The 23,136-nt window shown below is 42.8% G+C and overlaps 1 protein-coding gene across 1 annotated transcript in view; it reads left to right on the forward strand.

Moving 5' to 3' along the window:
• efr3a (EFR3 homolog A (S. cerevisiae)) overlaps window positions 1-23,136 on the forward strand; it is a 160,776-nt gene that overhangs the window by 57,232 nt on the left and 80,408 nt on the right. Inside the window, exons 3-5 of the mRNA XM_078265096.1 lie at window positions 7,473-7,549; window positions 11,876-12,003; window positions 13,960-14,110. Coding sequence (XP_078121222.1) covers window positions 7,473-7,549; window positions 11,876-12,003; window positions 13,960-14,110 — 356 coding nt within the window. The remainder of the gene's footprint in view (window positions 1-7,472; window positions 7,550-11,875; window positions 12,004-13,959; window positions 14,111-23,136) is intronic.

The raw sequence follows: 23,136 nt of genomic DNA on the forward strand, positions 1-23,136 counted from the left end.
TCCACCATCCTCACACCTGAATGAAATGAACTCACTGTTAAATATAGCAGCCTAAATTCAGTTCTTACCAGCCTGGTGATGGCAGCAGATAAGACAAGTATTATGCAGTAAGGTTGTGCTGCTGTTGAAATTACATTCACATTTTGGATTCTAAAAAGTACAAATACGGAGAGCCACTTAGCACAGACCTTTAAAGAGAGAGATGTGACCCTGTAATTACAGCTTCCATGTCACCCAACAGATGTAACTACAGCCTGTACATGTCTGACAGCACAGCTAACATGAACAGCTAATGGTAAAACAAAATCTATTAATAATTCCATGGTAAACCAGAGTTATTGCATAAGTTATGTTTTCCAGCTTGTCATTTATTGTGCATGCTAACTTATATTTACCAATTATTTTACATTAATAAAATTGAGATATGTCATGCATGGGATTGGTACCATAGGGTTTAACCAAAATCTAAATGTAGCCATAAGCAACATTGGTTTGCATTAAGCTAGCAGTAAACCCCACTTAAGCTGCTAGCAAACACGAGCTAGTCTGAGAACAATGAGAACAGTCTGTTAACATGAATATTTGCAAGTTTGGTAGCAAATCCATGCATGATTCCATGGTAAACCCCCATTTGGCTGCTACATTCCCAGTGTTAGCAAAGTAACACTAGCTAGTCTGTTAACATGAATATTTGCAAGCCTCCAAGCACAGACGTCACACTTTAAATCCCACCTGTTGCCTTTCACCATCCACTTATTTAACTGCTGTCGCATCCCTGGACATGGCATCTCCTTTTCCCTCTTTCTTTTTCTATTTTTAGCCCCCAACAACTCACTACTCGTACGCTCGCACCTGCTCACACAGCAGAACAGAAATGCGAACACTGGATGAAGTCAGGTTCAAAATGATAGAAAAGCTAGAACAGTCTTTACTTAAAAAAAAAAATATTTTTTCAAAAATTACCGTTTTGATAATCTGTGTTGGCATTATTATTCCAAACATTTCGAAACGTGTGTGTGTGTGCGTGTGCTTACGTATGTGTGAGTGCGCTTACGTGTGTGTGTGGGTGTGTATTAATATATGCATCTTCACCTTTTCCAGTGTGAAGGGCATAATAACAAGGACAGGCTGCCATAATGTCGCTTTAGTTGGGAAAAGGCGCTACAAGTGGCCTTAAATATGTGTACTACTATGTCCTTTCGCAGTTTAATATAAACCATCAAACTGTACATTTTCTATTCAGTTTCCAGCATACAGCCTGAGCTGCTGCCTTCAGTTTCAGGCTGCATGTGTTTGTTTCTCAGAATTTTTCCACTCGGTCTATTCATTCAGTGCTTTTATGTGTTCGTGTTCATCCAGGTCTCCTCTGTGAGAATCAATTAAAAAAAATCTAGACTATGTTAATCCTCTGCTCAGGTGCTGCTCGGGTCGGAGCAGCAGTCGGCTACGTGATTTATCCGACTCAGATGATAACACGTGATGATAAAGCATTTTTTTCGTTTCTCATAGTGTCTTAAATATCTGAGGAAAAAAAAAAAAGTCTGTGAGTCTCCCCTTGTGGTATATGTTTGAAATGATATCTCTTTTCGTGTGACAGTGGGCCATTGTGTAAGCGTTTACATTGTTATAAATTCCTCCCTGCCTTTGTGTTTGCTCGCAGCAGGATGATGGATTTGATCCTCTGTAATGGGCTCTTCTCAGCCAGCTGAGTAAGTTGTGTTGGGGTGTAATTTATGAGTCCGTGTGACCACCACAATCTCTGGATCTGAGAGGCCCTCTCTGCGCTCTGATTATGCAGCCTTCTCTGCAGATCTATTGCTGGACGCTCGAATTGATTCATCGCCTCTATTACAGTATTGCAGCTATGATGCTCTTAGCCAGAATGGGTTTTAATGTAATCCGGAGCCGCTGTCATTCCTTTTTCCACCACTGGTGCCTCCGCACAACAAGTTTACCGGGGCTGAATGCAGTCGGATTGTGGGTGCAGGGAATATATTTGACCATAAAGCGTTATAAAAAGCTTAAGAATACTTTAAAAGGAAGACTGGGGCGGCAACTGACGATTGTTTTTCTGCATCACTTTAGTGTTTAGTCTGTGGCAACATTTACATTGATATATTGCCCAGCCCTAGTTTGGAATCTGCGGGGTTGTGTTGCAGTCTCAACGGCCACAAACAGAGACCTTTGGCAACACCGACAGTGACCGTATGTGCCCAGTATACGAGAATGATATTCTGGTTTGGGCGTGTTAGTTTCAATGGAGATTAGTTCTTCTACTGGAGCTAAAAACACTTGTGCATGGAGATCACTTTTGGGTCAAAACTCTGCTTGAAAACCAAAACGTAACGATGTAAATGTAGCCGGTGTCGGAAGCGTAATGGACCCATCAGAAGTTCCCAACGTTAAAGGAAACGTCTTCAGATTAGCTTGTTTTATCCAAAGAACAGTAGGGGTGGGGGGGGGGGGAAATCGATACAGCTCCATATTAAATTGGAGAAATATCCAAAAGGCCAAATAAATTAGACAAATCGGAAAGAATGAAATAAACTTAAAAAAAACAACTTGAACCATATCTCAAAGACTTCATCAGCAGATGGTTTCTCCCGGTTGTGACAGATGACATCCAGCTACAGCGACAGTGAGACTGGCAGTTGAATCAGGTTCTTTCCATCGAAGCATTGAACATTCGACTGTTCGGGGTCACCCCCTAGTCTGCAGTCCTCAAAAATCTGTCCGAAATTCAATTTTACAAATATTTCTTCTTTGCCGCATTTCAAGATTGACTGAACTTTCTTCCTGCCGACCAGCTGAGAACATTAGCACAAAGTATTACACCAGGTATTCTGTCATAATTGCTCTCACATTCCCTCAGTCAGATAGCCTGACAAGCCAGACCCACATCCAGATGTTGGGTCTGGGAACTCCATTGGCAGGGCTCAATCTGAGGGGCGGGATAAACGGTTGTCTTTCAAATTCCCTCTGCACGCAATAGGATAGCTCTACAACCAACCAGAGCAACGCTAGTTGATAGATTACACTTTTGCCGTATCCGTAACTGTTCTTTTCTCAAAGAAAAGCTGAACTCCAAGTCTTCCAGAAGACCGCTGTTCCCAGCAGCAGCAGCCATAAGCCCGTCCACCGACTCTATACATGATGTGATTGGCCTGACTAGAGTTTGGTTTTTCCAGCTCGCAAGCCAACGGAGAGAGGGCCTAAACCTCCCTGGCTGCAAATTACATTTGCTGCCGCTAGGGTGCGTCTAGATTACTAGGCTATCAGTCAGACACTTAACCCAAACAACTCTCAAATAGGCCGTTTCATTTTCATTCCTGAGTGGCTGCAACGAGCGAATCAGAGGCCGAATAATGAGGATGGAAATAGAAAAGCTGTCATATCCCCTCCGTCTCTGCAGCTCTGTCCCCGGGGCCGATCCATCTGCTGTCCATGAACGCTCGGCGCAGCCTCCCAGGTGGTTTCACTTCATCTTCAACGTCTACATGCACACACACGCTGCGACTCTGCAAGAGCCCAGCATGCGTTTGTGGGCTTACATGTGCGTAATCATATATGCATCTTCACCTTTTTCAAGTGTGGAGGTCATTAGAGATATAAATAACCAGCACAGGCTGCCATAATGTTGCTGTAGTGAGGAAAAAGCGCTACAAGGGGCCTTAAATATGCCTATATATACATATTAGAGGTGTCTAATGTCTTGAATTGTTGAATCTGTGATAACCTAAAATCAGCCAATAACTGCTACTAGTTATGTTCCAAAAGCATTTCTTTAGCTGGTATATAACCATCGTTAAGTCACTTTTAAGCCTGATCGTATTGGTCTGGATAATCGGTGGCGCCGTATGACGGACGGATGTCCATCTCCTTTCACCCTCTGTGTGTTGCCGGTCTCTTCTGGAAACAACAACAAACTTCAAGCTAGGAAGCTACACGCTAAAAATGTCAAGTTTTAAAGAACATTTGGATCGTGCAACAAGGCAGGCGTGCTTGGTTCTTTCAGGGAATGATGGTACATTTTTACCAAGAATATGTTTAGGGCATTTCCTCTCTAACTGGGAGGTTTTGGGACCGGTTGGTGGGATTGCTGTGGACGAAGTACACACGGAGATACTCTGGTAAGAGCCAATGAGGTTTAACCATGTATCCAGCTAATTTAAATAGCTCACGTTACTGTATTGTGTCAACAGTTAGCTTCATTTAATATCGGATGTGGCGTTTTCTTTTGCGGGGTGCAAATGTTCCACCAAAACAAGTTCCTTCCCGGGACTATTTAGCAGAGCAACCGTCACTGTGTCCGGAGGTTAGCGCCGCCCAAGATGACTGTTGGTATAAAGAAATGCAAACAACCCAGAGTGTTTTTTTTTCTCCTGTCCCATAATGCATCTGTGGCATAGCCAGACCTTACTCAACAAAGCTGTGGAGTAGGGTCTGGCAATGTGAGACTATTTCAAAGCCTGATGATTAACGGCTCTAGCAGAAGGATAGTCTTTGAAAGGCATTCTTGAAGTTAACTACTGTCGTCGTTCTGTTTTGTGCTTCACCACCCAGAACAAGGTCCGTAGACTTGTTCTTTCTCAGATCTTCACCCTCAGAGCTGAAATCCCCTGGTCACAGTAATACTCCCACAGCAGCTCCCCCGCTGCTCCGCGCTCTAATGTGACGGGCAATGGCAGGATCCATAATGAACGCTTTAAAGCCCTCATTCTGCAAAGGTTGCTTTAATGAAGCTGATTATTCTCCAGACCCCCGGGGGGGCTGCCGTCTAACTCAACAGGTGTTAAGGTGACCTAACATCGCCTGAGAGGTCTTTACAAAGCTCCCAGGGTACCCTCTACCTTACATAAATTTGTCTGAGAAGGGGCTCGTGGGAAATGAAGTCCCTCCCCCGCTTCCCTAAAGTTCATTTTCTGGGTCTGAGGAGATAAGGTGACTCTCACAGGTAACCAGGCAGAACTTTGCTTTGGTTTCAGACGTGTTCGGTTGGATCTAAGGCTGCAACTAACGGCTATTTTCATAGTCGATTAATCTGTGGATTATTATCTATTATCTCAATGAATGGATTAGTTGTTTGGTCTCTAAAATGTCAGAAAATGGGGACAAATGTGGATCAGTGTTTCCCAAAAAGCCCAAAATGACGTCCTCAAATGTCTTGTTTTGTCCCCAACTCAAAGATATTCAGTTTACTGTCACAGAGGAGAGAAGAGACTAGAACAATATTCACATTTAACAAGCTGGAATCACACGTTGTACTTTGACTCAAATGGATTAATAGATTGTCGAAGTTGTTGCCGATTAAAGGCATACTATGTAACGTTTCCCTCTTCGGTCCCCCTACAGGTTGTCTCATTGGAACTACAGCCGTGCAAGCTGTAGTTCCAATGAGACAACCTGTAGGGGGACCGAAGAGGGAAACGTTACATAGCATGCCTTTAATTTAATAGTTGTAGGCAGTGGTGTAGTCTAGTTTTTTGTAGTGAGTATACTGTAATTTTTTCCCTCCCAGCATTAGACTCGCCCGTCCCAGAGCGACAACCCCATAGGTTTTTTTGTAACGGTACTGTGTAAAGCATCAGCCTCATCTGGCTCATTTTCTGTAGTTTCTGTAACGTTAACATCTGCTGCGGTGTCACTCGAAGCGGCAGTACAGCTTCAGGGGCAGTCTTACCAAAACACTGAGAGAGTGTCGTTTGAATTAGCTTTCGTTTCATATATCTTCTTTAGTGATTAAGATTAGTTAATTTCAAATTTGCGCAGAGAACAACCGCCAAGCAACAGTGTAGTTGTTCCTAGGCGACTCACAGCACAGACAGGGGGATTTTATGAACGTAAGTGTGAAGGTTCTCTCACAAAACAATCATCGTTACGTAACGTTATCCTGGCGTTTTTGTAAGTGGGTATACGGGAGTCCTTGACCTTTCCTAGTGGGTATACTCCGTGTACCTGCGTATCACGTAGGCTACACCACTGGTTGAAGGGCTGTGTACCGAATTCAATACTTTTTAGGCACTGACCAAATTGCCTCGTTAGTATCGAGTGCCGAAAAATGCCTCGTCTTTAAATACCAATGTTTAATACCCAAAGGAGTAAATCTCATCAGCGTCAGTGAGCCAATAAGCACGCAGCATGCTTCTACCAAGATCTAATAATGTCTGTGATTGGCTGTTGCACGTTGTAAGAACTTAAAGGAAAATAGTTGACAACTTCTAGTTGGGTGACTTTTTTTTTTTTTTTAGCATGGAATGGCAAAAGTAGTTACAGAAAAGTAACATTTTTGGAGAGAATTTGATGATTTGCTTGTGTCTTTCTGCTCGAAGGCCGATAGAGTAGTGCTGTTTTCCAACAGAGTGGCTAGGGTTCAGCATCTTTGCGTTCTTTCGGCCCAGTTTGTTCCCTTTTTTGATATGTTTGAACTAGAGATGGTCCGATACCATTTTTTGCTTCCCGATTCCGATACCTGAACTTGCGTATTGGCCGATACCGAGTACCGATCCGATACCAGTGTGTCATATATTTTATTATGTTTTAAGAATGGTATACTATCCCTGTATGGATGTGATATGATTTCTATATTTGTTGTCGGTCTGGCTCAGGTTAAACTCTTTGTGAAACATGAATGCCACAGAACGTTCTTTTATTCTGCAGTTTGACAGTCAGTTATAACGGAAAAAGAACATAGATAAACTACTTTAACGTATTTTTTCTTTAGGGCTTTATTACGTGATATCTGATCGGTGCATAAACTCCAGTGCTTCCCGATACCAGCGTTTTAGGCAGTATCGGAACATCTCTAGTTTGAACTTGATGAGATTGGTCACTGATGCTAAAATGCTTTCCTCATTGATCGTTTGTCAGAGGAGCTGATTGCTGCTGTGACCTTTCAGTTGTGGTCTGCGGCTCCTTCAGACTCAAAAGCACTGACATTTCATGTCATTTCTGACGGCCACGCTCATTGATTCGGAAGGAACATTGACAAATCTTTTACTGGTTTACTGCTACTCTTTTAGCACGACAAATCCAGGCGGTAGTTACATGTATAACCGCGGCTCTATGAATTCTTCCTCTGTCTGTGGTGGTCAGGAAGAAATGTACAGTAACGGGCCGGCTACATTGCATGCGTAACGTATGTGGAACGGATATTCCGACGCTACGCTTTCACTATAATCAGTAAAACTGGCGACACCGGACACGAAAGCAGCTTGTAGTGGTGCGTATGCTACGGAGATCTGCTCTACAATCGTAAAAATAGGACAGTCTAATATTTATATTTTTTTACGTGAAGTGTGTCTCAAGTCTTTGAAGCTTCCATTTTCATCAAAATGTTCTCGTCTCTAGGCTTCCTGCAGCCTTTATCTGATGCACATTTTCTTCAGTCACACCTGACGGCAGCAGTTTATGACAGAATGTCAGCTGTGTGTGCCCTTTGCTAATGGGCGTGTCTTTGTTGTTGTGTGTTGCAGGAGTGTGTGGCTGCTGCGGGCCGCTCAGGCCGAGGTACAAACGCCTGGTGGACAATATCTTCCCTGAGGACCCCAAAGTAAGTCACTGAAAGCTGTCGTGCTATAAACCATAATTGTTTTTGTCGAGAATGGTCATTGGTTTTAGTAAAATTATAGTTTCTTGTTTTTTAGACATTTTAGTCTTGTTTTGTTCAGTGAAATTGTAGTTTCATGTTGTTTCAAAGTGCTTCACAAAGACAAAGAAAACATATGTATACAAGCATAAAACACACATTGATATCCATGTGTACATAGATGTATGAATGGGAAATATATCAATATAAATAGATATTGTGAAATGAGACTAGGGGTCCTATTTTAACGATCTGAAACGCAAGTATCAAACGCCAAACGCAAGTAGCTTTGTGGGCGGATCTCGGGGCACTGTTGCTATCATACCAGCGGGATAAATGAGTCTTGTGCCCGACACAAATCTAAAATGGGTTGGTAGCTACATTAATTCATAGGTGTGGTTTGGGCATAACGTGCAATAAACCAATCGGAGCGTTATCTCACATTCCCTTTAAAAGCAGGCGCGCTTGTTCCATGGCGGATTGCTATTATAATGGCAGATTTGCTAGGCGCACGCTCTTAATACATCCATGGGCGCACGCCAGGAGCGGTTCACAGCCAAGGAGACCAGCGTTTGCTATTGATTTTTCTTTTTATCAAAATGTAAATAAAGAAATGTCACAAAAACATACTTTCCGATGTTTTGGGCTCACTCTCACTGAATCACGAGGTTATGAATGCATGGTGATATTTTTGCAATGTAGTCTAACATTAGACCGAGATGACCTCACTATAGATGATGCTCTTCTGTCTCTCCTCTCCCGTGCTGCTGCTGGGGCATTTGGGTTAAGTGGCATCGGCACATGCAGTTCAACATCACCGTGAGATGAGAGAAGCAAAGTGTACGCGCGGTGTGCACACTCTACATTACGGCCAAGTATGGGGGTCAAGTGACCAGGTCAGACTTCTTCAGAAGTAGTGTGAACACTCAAATCTTGCCCAGATCAGATTTTTTTTTAATCAGATTTAGACCACTTCCATATGTGGTCCTGAATCAGACCCAGGTCAGGTTTTTTTCAATGCGGCCGCAGTGTGAACAACCAAGGGGGATTTGATGTGACTTTTACGTCAATCTACATCGACATTTGTCACAATTCTGCTCCGGTGGGAGTTAGCCCGAGACACAGACAGTAACATTAAAAACTTGACTAGGCCTACAACATGGAGAACAGTGATGGAGCAAGTCACTGGAGGGAGAGGGAGGTGTTAGACCTAACTAGTGGATGCTCATTAATGTTACGGCTGCCATTACACAAACATTTTGAAATAAAAGTGAAAATACTTACTTCCTCCATAAGTTTAGTGCAGCAGCGTGCTGCGTCTGATGTCATTGGTATTGTTCTTTTGATCATGCGGGTCAGTTCGAAACCGCAAACAGTTCCCACTGGAACCTGATATAGGCCACATTTTAAAAGGTCATGTGAACAGCCAAACAAAAAATCTGATCTGAGCAAAAAAATGTAAGGGAGAACATGTAAAAGTAAAGACAGTACAAAAAAACTGTTGAAAATGGAGTCTTGTAAATCATCAGACAGCATGCAGCGGTCCCAGTGTGGGCTGTTAGCAGCGTATTAACACTGTGAATGGTGCCCAGTTGTTACCCCAGTGTTGAGATTGCCTCGGCGAGCCAGCGACACCTCCGCCACCGGAGAGCTTCCCAGCTACAACACAGACATGATTAAAGGACCACGGAGCCACACGGAAGCTTCCAGACTTTGATACATCTGGTTATTAAATGTGACACGGCTTTGATAACAGGACCACGGCGAGTTATTATCACCCATTTGATTCCTCGACCCCTTGTTAATTAATACGCTTAAGTGTTTGTGGTTTTCCCCATACACCCCCCCCCCTCCAATATCGTCTCAAGGGCCTTTGGTGTAAGCAAACAATTGCAGTGAGAAATGGAAATGCTTGAACGGTCGAGCCCTGGTCAATTTAATTATGGCTTGCCAAGGGCCTGATAACCCTCGGGGGACAGTCACACTCAAGTTAACTCCCCGCTCTTCATGTACGACACCTGGTGCAAATATATTTATATAAGCTGGCTGCTGGCTGCTGTCATATACTGTATCGCATTGCCAGACCTATCTCCACAGCACTGGGGAGTAAGGTCTGGCTACACCATAGATGCATTCTGGGATAGAAGGTTTCTTTGAACCAATCACAATCTCAAGCTCCGGACCATTGGCGATTTTAGACCCTTGTTCAATATTAGTGCTTCAAGTTAGAGTTTGGGAACTTGTCTGTTAGTGACAGAGGACAAACAATTACAGGTTCAACGGGCTTGAAACAGGTTTAATATATCCAGTGTGGCTGTCGCCGATGATATGCACCTGTAACCCAGTCAAGGAAAGGGTTAACGGAAACGTAATGTCGGCCAATCTGAGGTGGTTGTGCCAGACTCCCGCCTTTGGCTGAGTCTCTATCTGATCTGTCAGAGGGAGAGCAGGAGACGGTTGGGAGTTTAACGTTGGTAATTTCATGTCGCAGATTAGAACCCAAAGTGAAACGCAAGCAACTACAATTGCTGAATGTTAGAACATTGTGTCAAATTGGTCATTATTACTGTGACTGATGAGGGCTATAGAGATATAAATAGAAAGTATTTCACCCACACAGAGCTCTTCTTTTTCTGCTTGCGTCTCCAGTATAGGAGAGCAACAGCAAGAGCGTTGACCAGCCGACGATTTGCCATCATTCATGGAATGAATGAATTCTGGCTGTATGTGAATGAGCGGGTTGAGGGAAACGGCCACTAATATATAATTATACATTTTAATTGTATTAACTGCCCTAATAATGGTAGGAAATCATGACAACTTATCGTTATGAAATCATTATTTATTTTATTAAAAGTTAGAAGAATTCTGATTTGTTCATCAGTACCATAGCAACGCTAACTTCCCCTGGAATTGTCGGATAGGAACCGTCCGTAGCCTGTCGCAAGAGACCAACTGACATGATTTTTTTCCGCACCGCACTCGTTCTAACCCATTCGCATGGGGTCTGCGAATCTCCAATAGGAAATGAATGACTTCCGGTCGTTTCGTAGCCGTATCGGAGCTGAGTTCAAGTGCCAGTGGGAAGGCGGCGTTAGCGCGGGGGCCACTGTATCCGTGTCACATTCTCATTAGGGGCTGAGCCCCCCTAAATCGCAATCAGAATCAGCTTTATTGGCCAGGTTTGCGTAAAAAAACAAGGAATTTGACTCCGGTTAATCTTTGCTCTCAAAGTACAACACTCACTTAACATATAAAGAATAAAGACTGAAAGGACAGCAAGACATATAAAAAAAAATACTGTGAAGTATACAGTATAACAGCAATACAATAGAAATTTACAAAAAATATACAATAACAATTGAAGAGAGGGAAGGGATAGTGCAATATCAGTATAGTCTGAGATTTAAGATTTAAATATATAATAAAAATAAATATAGTGCAAGGCAGTTCAGAGCAGTGGTAATATAAGTAAAGGTCTGATCCTAGAATTGCCCCAGCTCCAGACGCAGCGACAGTGTCTCTGCTAAATAGTCTCAGGAAGGGACTTGTTTTGGAGGAACATTTGCACCCCGCAAAAGTAGGGTTGGGTATCGTTTCGATTTTTACGATTCCAATACCGAACCGGTACTTTTAAAACGATTCTGATTCCTAAACCGATTCTTGAAAAACAGAAAAATGACATCAAAGATGTAATGTTTACCAGCGATCACGTCCAGTGAACGGTTAATATGCTTTTACGTCCGCTTTGGTGAGCCCAGAGGGAAGATATGGCATTTTAAAAGTAGCCTACATTTACGGTAGCTAGCTAACGGTAGACTACAGAGAGAGTGTGATATGTTTACGTCCGTTCCGGCGCGACGGAGGAAAAATATTTCAGCGGACACATTAAGTGGAACCGAAATGAGGAACCGAAATTTGCGTTCTAATCCGGTCCGATTCCTACCGGTTGCGTAGGAACCGGTTCCGTAGTGGACCCGGGTTTCGGTACCCAACCCTACGCAAAAGAAAACGCCACATACACTATTAACTGACGTTATCTGTTGACACAATACAGTAATGTGTTTTGGACATACAAGGTCTTCAACCGACAGCGACGACATTTGAGAGGCTGAAAACAGCATTTTTTTTTATTTTTGCCGTTTTCGCATGCAAAATGACTTACTAACAATTGATCGATTTTAAAAAAAGTTGGTGATTATTTTCCTATCGATCGACTGATCGATTAGTCGACTGATCATTGCAGCTCTTAAATCGTGTGACCGAGGACTGCCTTGTGTTTGTCTTCAGGATGGCCTCAGTAAATCGGACATGGAGAAGCTGACCTTCTACGCCGTGTCGGCTCCAGAGAAACTGGACAGGATCGGAGCGTACCTGGCCGAGAGGCTGAGCAGAGACGTGGTGCGACACCGCTACGGGTAAGTCGCTCATTTGATCTCGAGTTTTCCCTTCTTTTTTTTCGCCCAAGAACTCCCGCCTGCTTCTCCAAAACTGGAGAACTGTAGCTCGTACAACCTAGGCATGGGCTGGTTACTTTCATGGTCTACCGCGGTTTGCAAAAGTAAGTGTTTCAAAACTTCAAAATGCTAGGACTACAGTTGAAAATTAGCCGACTGGCTAACACTGGCGCATTTACAGAAATGTTGATTAATTTGCATTGTCCTAATCAAATAAACGTACAAACTTAAACTTCACTTAAAAACGGCTGAAATCTTCTGTCATACCGTTCCTGCGCTATGAGCTGTTTTTTATGATTTGTCAAGGATAGAAAAGTGTAATTTAGAAAATCTCTTCCTGCCAGTGTGCAGACAAAAATGTCCCCCATGTATTTTCTAAAAGAAGATTGGCAGCCCCAAATCAATGCAGTGATTATAAACGTCAGCAATTATGTTTAATTGGCCGTGATTTTTATTCCCAGAAGAACAGCCGGAGAGCAAACACATCTCAACACAACTTTCTCTCTCTCTCTCTCTCTCTAATTTTCCACCATACCATTCCCACGGTATGAGCTGTTTTTTATGAGTCGTCAAGGAGAGGAAGTGCAGTTTAGAAATCCCCCTCCCTGCCAGTTGTAGGAGGGTTGCTCTAACACCTGCCTCGTTTTGGTCCGTTTAAAACCAACCCGGGAGTGTTTTGGTGGTATAGTCCGGTTGGTTCGGGGCGGTGTGAAAGCTCATCTCAACTCTGGTGCCGGATCAAACAACCACAACCGAACTCTGGTCCGCTTGATAACGGGGGGTCTCGGTTCACTTCCAAGTAAAGTAGAGTTCAGTTCACTTCAGGTGAGAACGCGATCCGACCCAAATACAGGAAGTGAACCTGCATTTACTAGCCTTCCGTTTATCCTCGCACACAATTTGGGGAGTTCTATATGATTTAAGGGACGATAACTTTCGGATCCATAAGCTGTTCTGAGCACACATCGCTGGTCGTCTGTGTGACATCATGCGTCTCTGTGACATCATCTCCCTCGCTCCTTTACTCGCTGTCTGTCAGCTGCTCACATTGTTCGCCTTCTTAAAGCTATAGTGCGTAGGTTCGGTCTCCCCCATGAGGAATTCTAAGTAATGACAACAAAAAGTTGGCGTGTCCACATGATACAAGCCTTCTGTGATCAGGCCCCGCCTCCCCCTCCTTCACACAGTTGCTAGTAGCCAAGGAGGACACGGAGGATTAGAGAGTTGTGTGGGGCTGATGGTCTTAATTAGCTTTGCGGCTTGAATGTAACGGACACTCATTAAAATAAAAAAATTACACACTAAAGCTTTAATGCTGCGTTCAAGCAGAACCAGAAAACCCGAGACGTTATAAATGTGGTGTTGCTCCATTATTTCTGAGAGCAGAAGTGTCGGCGATTTTCGGATATTCTGTCCAATGAACCATCGTGTGACCTGTGTTTACAGTGTTCGGTGCGTTTGACAAAATGCAGTGCGAACACAAACCGAACCAAATGAAAAATCCAACAATGTTGCAACTTCATCCCCGAATCGCACCGAGTCCACCGAACTATAGACGTGAACGCGCCCTAAAGCCGCCTACACATGATAGGCCGTTCCATTGATCTCCTACGGGGGGGACAGCGGTGGCGCCCAACTATTCGCTCGGATTTGCCGCTCAAGGTTCAAATTATTTCAACTTTGACCTAGTAGCTGCTGACCTTTCGAAAGCGCAACCAATGAGATAACCGCTGTCGTTACCTAGCAACGGGAAATAGCTTCCTTGCCACCCTTGATGATGAATACCTGCGCTGCACTTTGCCCTCTGTGCTTTGCTGTGCGCCCTGCCTAGCGGGTGCGCTGAGAGCAAATCGCTTATCACGTGTAGGCGGCTTAAGAAACTAATGATAATGTACAGTCTCCATGGCCTGTGTGCAGGAATGTGGTGATAGCCATGGAGGCTCTGGACCAGCTGCTGATGGCCTGTCACTCCCAGAGCATCAAACCCTTCGTGGAGAGTTTCCTGCACATGGTGGCCAAGCTGCTGGAGTCCAGAGAGCCGGACCTGCAGGTCCTGGGGACCAACTCGGTAAGAGAAATAACCTTCAGTCTGGTTAGAACAGGAAATTACAGCAGAACATTACAATGGCGGTAGGCCTGTAACAATTGTTACATCATTTTCAACTCGCCGTTTCTTTGTTTAACCGCTGCTAACATCATTTTGAACAGTTATTATTACCATACCTGTGTCTAAAACATTGGATAAGCCAGAGCAAATAATATATGAATATCACTCAAAAGCTTAAAGGTCCAGTGTGTAACGTGTTGTTCATTATCAACATCTGTGTTGCCCGTTCACTAACTTGTCCTTTTTCATGAATATTTACCTCCACCATCAATTCAAGTATCAAGTATTCCTTTTGGCTTGACATGTTACATTTGCATTGGCATGAACTGGGGTAGACGCTCCATATTCATGCTCTATCTTGAAATACGTTAAGCCAGTAAGGGACATACAGGACATACTGCTCCACCTTTCACGTTTTCTCTGTCACATGATAAACTCAAAGGTGCTGCTAATGGGCATCGTAGCTTCCCGGCCCCCGGCAGGTTTGAAAAAGGAAAAGGATATTGAAAAGAGCAAGAGACCGTCTTTTTGAAGCGTGAAGGCTACCGTAGCTGTAATACGTACTTTAAACTGCGTGGTGCGAGAGAGTTGATTGTGATATGTGATCTCAACTCTAGATGGGAGAAATTCCCACACATTGGACCTTTAAAGGCTATACTTGCTAAAAAATGTCCAATGGGGACAAACTGCGATTATTAGATCTGAGAAAAGTAATTTAGTTACATCCATATGGCTTAGGTGGCTGCCCAAAACGGCTCGGGTGCTGCACCCAAACCTTATAATGCCAGGGGAAATCCTGGAAAGGGCTTTGAAACGCATGGCTGTCAGGGAGCAGGCTTTAGGTCACGATAATGGTGAGAAGGAAGGAAAGAAGGAAAGTGTTTTCTCTGTCAGGGTGCTCTGTTCCTGAAGATAGTCATTTTTTTTTTTTTGTGCCTTTTTCATGCTGAATGATTTATTTCCAAGAAGCTTTTGAGCACATCTCTGGTCAACACACGATTTAAAGTGTTTCTTTTGCATGATTTTTTGTGGAGAAAGAAATTCTTTTCTGGTTTTACAGATTAATGACATTTAACGTTGACAAATGACCAAAAAGAGACTCAACACGACTACAAAGAGACACACAATCCCACAAAGAGACACAAAATGTATGGGAGAAATTGGATTTTTTTTTATTGAAAAACCTCAGTCTTCTCCTGTTATATTGTGCGTGACGTGAAACCCTGAAGTCTGCACGACTTTTCCATCATTCTGACATCAAGTGTTCTGACATTATTATACTCTTTGTTTTCTACTTTCTACTTGCTATACTCTTTATCAAAAAGTTATGTGCACTGGAGTGCCCGCCTCCAAGTTTGAGCAGGCGGGCTACATAATAGCCTCCTATACATTTATAATTTATTTGCTTATAATTCTCAAAGCAGTTTCCGTTAAGATTCTGTATGTGTGTGCAGGGTGTTCATTTCAAAAATGTTGCCTTAAAATGAGAGAAGCCCATTTGCTGTGAAGCCAAAGTAAAATGAATATAAAGCAACCAAACACACACATGCAAGAAAACGGAACATAAAACACATCCCTCAGCTGCAGCCCAGAGGTTGATGTCAGCGGTTAAATACCTAATTTAACTTGTACTCTGGCAGTGGAAATGGCCCTTTACCATATCCTGTGAAAGACTCATTATTATTTGCCTCTATGAGCCGCCGGCAAAATGTCAGCCCCATTTCTCCTCCGCAGCCTTCTGAAGGTGAACCCAAAGTTGTTGTTTTTTTTTCCTCCCCTTCCTCCGTCTTCACACGTCCTATTCTGAGCCTGTCGTCCTTGCCATTGTCGGCGGTTCATCTGAGCAGAAAACGGAGCCGTGGGTTCAGATGTGAAAGCCTTTGCATTATTTATGTGTGGTATTTAGAGTCTGACAGAGGAGAGGGGATGCAGAGACGGGTAGGTGAGTTGGGAGGGTGGAGGAGGTGGTTTTTAAATTAGGGAACGAACTTGCGCTCCCGGGGTCGGTTCAGCAAAAAGAGGAGGCGTGTTCCAGCGCCGACGTTCCCTAGTGCTATTTTGCAGTTCCAGAAAACAGTTCCGCCACAGACCAGGAAAAACTTAGTCTAAAGTCAGTGGCGCATTATTCAGATGCTATTTTAAGGGCGCATGCTTGGCTAAAGAAAATCAGATCTGGGCAAGATTTGAGTGTTCACACTACTTCTGAAGAAGTCTGACCTGGTCACTTGACCCCCATACTTGGCCGTAATGTAGAGTGTGCACACCGCGCGTACACTTTGCTTCTCTCATCTCACGGACCCAGCAGTTCCCATTTTTGCAAACCATACATAAATACAAGGAAAAACATGACCTTGTTTTACACAACATTTCCATGAATCATGGATGTGTTGATGACATAAATGAGGAAATATTAGAGGACTTAAGGAGATGTGATGTTGAACTGCATGTGCCGATGCCACTTAACCCAAATGCCCCAGCAGCAGCACGGGAGAGGAGAGACAGAAGAGCATCATCTATAGTGAGGTCATCTCGGTCTAATGTTAGACTACATTGCAAAAATATCACCATGCATTCATAACCTCGTGATTCAGTGAGAGTGAGCCCAAAACAAGACTCATTTATCCCGCTGGTATGATAGCAACAGCACCCGAGATCCGCCCACAAAGCTACTTGCGTTTGGCGTTTGATACTTGCGTTTCAGATCGTTAAAATAGGACCCATTGTGTTATTTATGGATTGAATTATAGTGAAAATAAATGATTCCCTTTTTTGCTGGGTACCCTCTGGAACCCCTTCAAGGATCCCTGGGGGTCTCTGAACCCCACTTTGAAAACCACTGATCTAAACCACTTTATTTGGAGGTCAAACTAAAAGTGAGCACACCTGAAATGTTGCTAATAATCCGTCATTGAACAGGAAAACCGTGTTAATGCTACTACAGGAAGTACAGAACGTCAAAGTGAAGCAGGAAGTGGGTCTGTAAACTGTGATAGATGTTTATAAAAGAAAAAATAAATATATATAAAAAAAATATATATCTCAACAAATTTGGTTTGGATTTTGCAGAAGGATAAGTTTGCAAAAAAAAAAATGCAAACTGGGTGAAAAGGTCTTTAGGTAGAAATGTGTCTGGGTTGTACTGGTTTTTTCTTCAAAGTGGGAGGAAGTGCTGCACTGAAGTATTTGCAGTAACTTTTCTGCTGACTAACGGATGAAAAAGAAAAACCTCGGGGGAGGAGGTGATACATCATTCTGTAAATATTATCCAAAGGTTTTCTAATCAATTTAAGAATGGCATATTCATTAAAAAAAACACGCACCATTTATCACCTTCAATGTAACTTTTTCCCTCTCTTTCTAAAGAACAGTGTTTCTGTTTTGTTTTTACGCTGCCCACCATGAGTGTGTGTCTCCTGTCTGTGCCGCCAGCCAGTCGCCGTTTCCAAATGTATCTGCCAGTTTACTTTATCACAAGAAATTGGCAGACTGCGACGGCTAGAAGTGTCTCTCCCTCCACTCCGTCTCAATAGAAGAGAAACTCATCAGTCCACACTCAGACACACGAAGCCACTGAGTCAGACTCACAGGGGAGTTTATTTATAGCCTGTGGGGCCGGAGGTGCCACACATTCAGACAGTCGTTTGCCAAGAAAATCTGTCCGTTCAATCTTCTTCACATTTCCTTTTTTGTTGTTTGTTCCCCGATCAGATTTAAAAGACCCAAAGAAAAACGAGATTACCCAGATTTCTCCCAGCATGTGCCCAATTTAACCATAAACCAATTGCACACTTCTGAAAGTGTGAGGGAGGGCTTCCCCGGAGTCCTTATGCTTTCTTGCGTCACAGATTTCCTTGGACTAGGGTGGCACCTAAATCACGTTTCGCAGCTGCTGCCGTGGTCCTTCTCTACGCCCTGCACGGCTGCTACTATTATTTCTAGTCATAGTTGTATTATCTTTAGTGTTACTGTAAATGCCACCACGGTTCATCAGACCATTTGCTATAATTATTATGAATCATATTTCTCTATATCTGTATCAGTGTCTCTGTGTCCCAACCGGCAGCGGCAGATGGCCGCCCACCAAGAGTCAGGGTTTGTCTGAGGTTTCTGCCCGTTGAAAGGGAGTTTTTCCTCTCCACTTTTGAACAAAATGCTTGCTCTTGGGGGGGAATTGTTGGATCTTTGTAAATTATAGAGTGTGGTATAGACTAGAGATGTACTGCCTAAAACGCTGGTATCGGGAAGTACTTGAGTTTATGCACCGATCAGATACCACGTAATAAAGCCCTAAAGAAAATCTACGTTAAAGTAGTTTATTTATGTTCTTTTTCCGTTATAACTGACTGTCAAACTGGAGAACAAAAGAACGTTCTGGGGCGTTCATGTTTCACAAAGAGTTTAACCTGAGCCAGACCGACAACAAAGATAGAAATCATATCACATCCATACAGGGATAGTAGTATACAGTTGTTAAAACATAATAAAATATATGACACACTGGAATCGGATCGGTACTCGGTATCGGCCGATACGCAAGTTCAGATATCAGAGTCGGTATCGGGAAGTCAAAAATGGTATCTGGCCATCTCTAGTATAGACCTACTCTATCTGTAAGGTGTCTGAGATAACTTCTGTTGTGATTTGACACTATGAATCAAATTGAATCGAAATGTGCTTTACCAACAGCAAGTCGTCTCCATTTTCTGATATAAACTCCAGACAATGGCCGATGAATCAGGTCCTGACATAGTCCGAAGTTGCTCTCTTACACACAACAGTAGCACACAACAGGAGATTTTCAGATGCGTTCTCACTTACATATGAAGCATATAATGTACATTAGACATACACGATTTTTGATGATCATTAAGCACAAATGAGAACTGAGAGGGAGAGGAGCAGCGCTCTGTTTGCAACACAAGACATCAACACTGATAAACTGCAGATGCCAGGACTCCTGATAGTTTCCTCCAAACTGCTGTTAACTTCCTGTGTACTTTCCGTTGACAAACTGTCACTACTGACGAGACGGAGGTGCAGAAATGTCACTTGTGATGGGGATACAGGAAATGAACACAACTAATGCCAAGGGAAAACTTTGCTTCAGGCTGCAGTGTCCAACTTCTTGGCTTGAGTCACCAAACTGTCAAGCTGACACGCCAACTGGGTCAGCAGTAAAGCAGCAGCCCAGGCCAGAAAAAAAACTCTTTATAGTTATTAAAATGCCAGTGAACGTCTCTAAGGCTGGGTTAAAATAATCGATTCTCCAATGAAATTGATATGTGTTTGATTGATCTGAGATCGATTGATAAAATTCAAAAATCGATCTTTTAAAATATGCCTTTTCACCATGGATGTATAAGGGCATAGCGTGGCGGGCGTTGCAGTTCCACTGTTAGGCCACTATGTTCAATTGGCTTCAAAGCCCGGTAAACTTCCTAAGGGGCCAGCTATTCTTATGCAAAATTGATCTTCTAACTGAGATGTTTCTAAATGTGAGACTGCCGCCCTTATAACTGAGTTACAGAACCAGCCTGCTGTTTTTATTACAAATGAAAACAAATAACTTTCACAATGATTTCTATGTAGCCAAACAGCTGCTATTTTACTCACTCTGACTGAAGGTGTGCTCGTTCATTGACATCCGTGCTAGATCCAAGATGGAGGAGCTTCTAAGTTGTAGTGGGAGGAGTGCTTAAATGGACACATGCATGACAGTGTTTGAATGCAGCGAACTTTGTATAAGAAGGTTATGAATAAGGCTATTGAAAATCCATCTCACTGGCGTGTTCACTGCGATGTTGTCAAAGTTCAAGGCAGTGTTTTGTCCCGACAGTTTGCTTGAAGAAATACTGCTCTTTAAGACTGATATCATCAGCAAATAATTGAACCTGTGGTCTCAGTGCCTCACTAGGTTTTACTGTAGAAAGAAATGTTAGAAAGTCGAAAACTCTGTGACTCTTGGTTAAGCTTCAGACATCTTCCAGTCACCATTCAAAACTACAGGAAGTGAGTGTACATGTAAAATAGGAGGATTTCAGAGGAAACTTAATTAGAAAAACGTCTAGTTTCTTATTGACTTCGATGTTTCCAACTGTGCAAAGGTTTAATGATCAACTTGAAGTGGCTATGCTGGTGTAAATGGATTCTACTCTTTAGCACAAGTTAAACCATTCCTTTTCACAGGACTTTTTTTTAATGCCTCCTTTTTAAATTGAGCTATTTAAAATGGCCGGAGGGAGGCAAAACAAATTGCGCCGGTGTTTGTATCACTCTCAAATTTTCTCATTATATAAAAATCCTAACTGCTTTGCCACGAGGCATCAGGGAGGCAGGAAGCCTGTTGCTTTTTAAATAGTTGTATTTACATGATGAAGACTCCGCTCCAACCAGAATGATCCCCTCTTCACTTAAAGCACTTCTCTCCATGTGAAAGGCTTCAGTCTTCTGTTCAACTGAAATGGAAATTCCAGACATTTGTTTAAATTGCCTTTTTTTTTTTTTTTTGTTTAAAAGCGGAAAATTACCCAGATACAGATACACAAAGCTCACCATTAAGCTTATTTCCTTTGCAAAGAGAAACCAGACTTTATATCATTCAACATTACATTATATTCATTAGGCAGATGCTTTTTTCCAAAGTGACATTGTATTTTATGCGACAAGGTTGGGTGGTCTTCTCTCCAAAAGACGTGATACTTACAGGTATCCTTTTATCTAGTCCCTTTCCGACTGGAGGGATTTCTGCAGTTCCTAGAACATGATGTTCCTAGAACCCTTTTTTTCTCGTGTTCCGACTGGACCAATTTGGGGATTATTAAGTTCCTCTGACCTCAGTTCCTGTAACTCTTTCAGCTCCTACTTCAGGGCAGGGTCTTTTCCTTTTCTCGCATAGGAACCCTTAGTGACCTAGCAACGTCTGGAACACAAACAGTACATATTCTTCACTGTCTGTTGCATTTCGCCTACGTATGCTAACTCATAAGACAAACATCACGCATTCAACAAGCTAATTGTTAATGCTAGTTCAACTTACCCGTCGTTTCGTTTGCCTGTTGCGCTCTGCTCTTCTATCTTCTTCCGTCATATTAATTAGAATCATATTACGCTGGAGCCTTCATCTTCTGTGTTTCTCTGTTAAGTACTCCAGCCTAGTCCTTAAACGCCGCCGTTCGAACTCCGTTATGAGGATCCCGGCAAGGCACAACAAGAACATTCCGATGGCCTCCTCCATGCTGGTTTGTTGTTGTATGTGGCACTAAAGTCAGGTGACGACGCTATAAAGACCGCTGCCGTGCTTGCGTCACTCCCTTACCCCTCCTACCAGTCCCTATGGCCACTTGGCCAGTGGGAATGCAAATGGAAAAACTGGTTTTGGGGGAGAGTAGTTAGTAGATCTGTTTAGAAGTGGACTGTTCCTAGAACTACATTCCTGTAACTACTTGGTCGGAAAGAGGCTTATGAGGCCCTGCCATCTTACCTTATAGAACTGATTTGTTATCAGACGCGCTGCGCTGACTGGCTTTTGCTTCATGTTCCACGAGCTCGGAAATATTATTTTAATTTTAGTGCACCCAACTCCTGGAACAAAAGACAACACCTCACCTTTTGTACCTTTCAGACATTTTAGAAATAAGATTTTTTACACCTCCAAACTTCTACTTGTTATTGCTTCACGTCATTGTGTTTTCTTTTACATCCTAATTATCCTAATTTATTTATCAAATTCTTCTTCCAATTCAGAAAGTTTTAGTAGCTTTCTATTGGATTTATGATGGTGTTGCTTCTTTGTGTTTCAGTTTTAGTTTTTTCTTTTTTGGTCTTTGTAATTGACTCGTAAATATGGGCCGCTCCTCAATGATCTTCAGCCTCCATGGTAACACCGGTGTCAGGGTGGGAAATGAACTGTGCCACTGTGGCTGGTGGATGCTCAATTTTACCAGCCACTTCTATTTTTTTACCAGCCACTTTTCCCAGAATTCAAATTTATAAAAAAGTGCACTAGCATATTTTGAATTGCTTCAATACATTATTTTTTATTATTAATACATATTTTATTAATATAGGCAAATAAAAAGTGATGTGAAAAAAAGCTTGCAAGACCAGTTTGGTCATATTCTAAAATAATTGTAGGCCTACATGTTTAATGAACAAAAGAAATATTGACTCATCTCTCAGTAACGTAGCATTAATCAGTCCCTCCAGGATGTCGCAGCCTTTTTTGGAGATTGTAGCGGCCCAAAATGCCTGATTTTGCGGGAGCTTTTGTAAAAAATTGTGATAAAAGTTGCAATGTCTTTTGTATTTCTGTTGCAATGAAGTTGCGAGACACAGTGAAAGTTGCTTTTTTGTGTAGTTCTTTAAAAATAAAAAGGAAACTTATTTTGGGGAGAATAAAACTACTCTGGGCTGAGATTTCCTAGTAACCTTTCCAAAAAGGCTCAGGATGCTGAAAATGTTGGCATAATATGAAAATAGCTGGTGGGTTTAAGACAAAAAATAATATTAATTAATTAATGAAATTAATTATTGAATGAATCAAATTTTAACATTTCTGTCAGAGGCTTGTTGATCTTTACATTGTTAGTTATTTTCCTATCCTGGCCTGGGACACTCATTCATACGGTTTGATGAAGGACTTATTGGACTTTAACTTATCGTTGCACTTACAATAACGAGGGTGGCTGTCCTCAATTGAGGTCATCCTGTACGTCTCATCTCCGTTTTTTCCTGCATCCACCGTGTGTGGGTGTGTGGGTGTGGGTGTGTAGGTGGGTGTGGGTGTGTAGGTAGGTGGGTGTGTAGGTGTGTGTGGGCGGGGGTGTGGGTGTGTAGGGGTGTGTGGGCGGGTGTGTGTGGGTGTGTAGGGGTGTGTGGGCGGGTGTGGGTGTGGGTGGGTGGGGGGATGAGGGTGTGGGTGTGTGTGGGACTGAGCAGCAGAGAGCCGACAGGATTAGAACAGCAGCAGCTTTCAGCGACTGAAAAAT

This window comes from Sander vitreus, chromosome 12, assembly GCF_031162955.1.
Source record: "Sander vitreus isolate 19-12246 chromosome 12, sanVit1, whole genome shotgun sequence".
Taxonomy (NCBI): domain Eukaryota; kingdom Metazoa; phylum Chordata; class Actinopteri; order Perciformes; family Percidae; genus Sander; species Sander vitreus.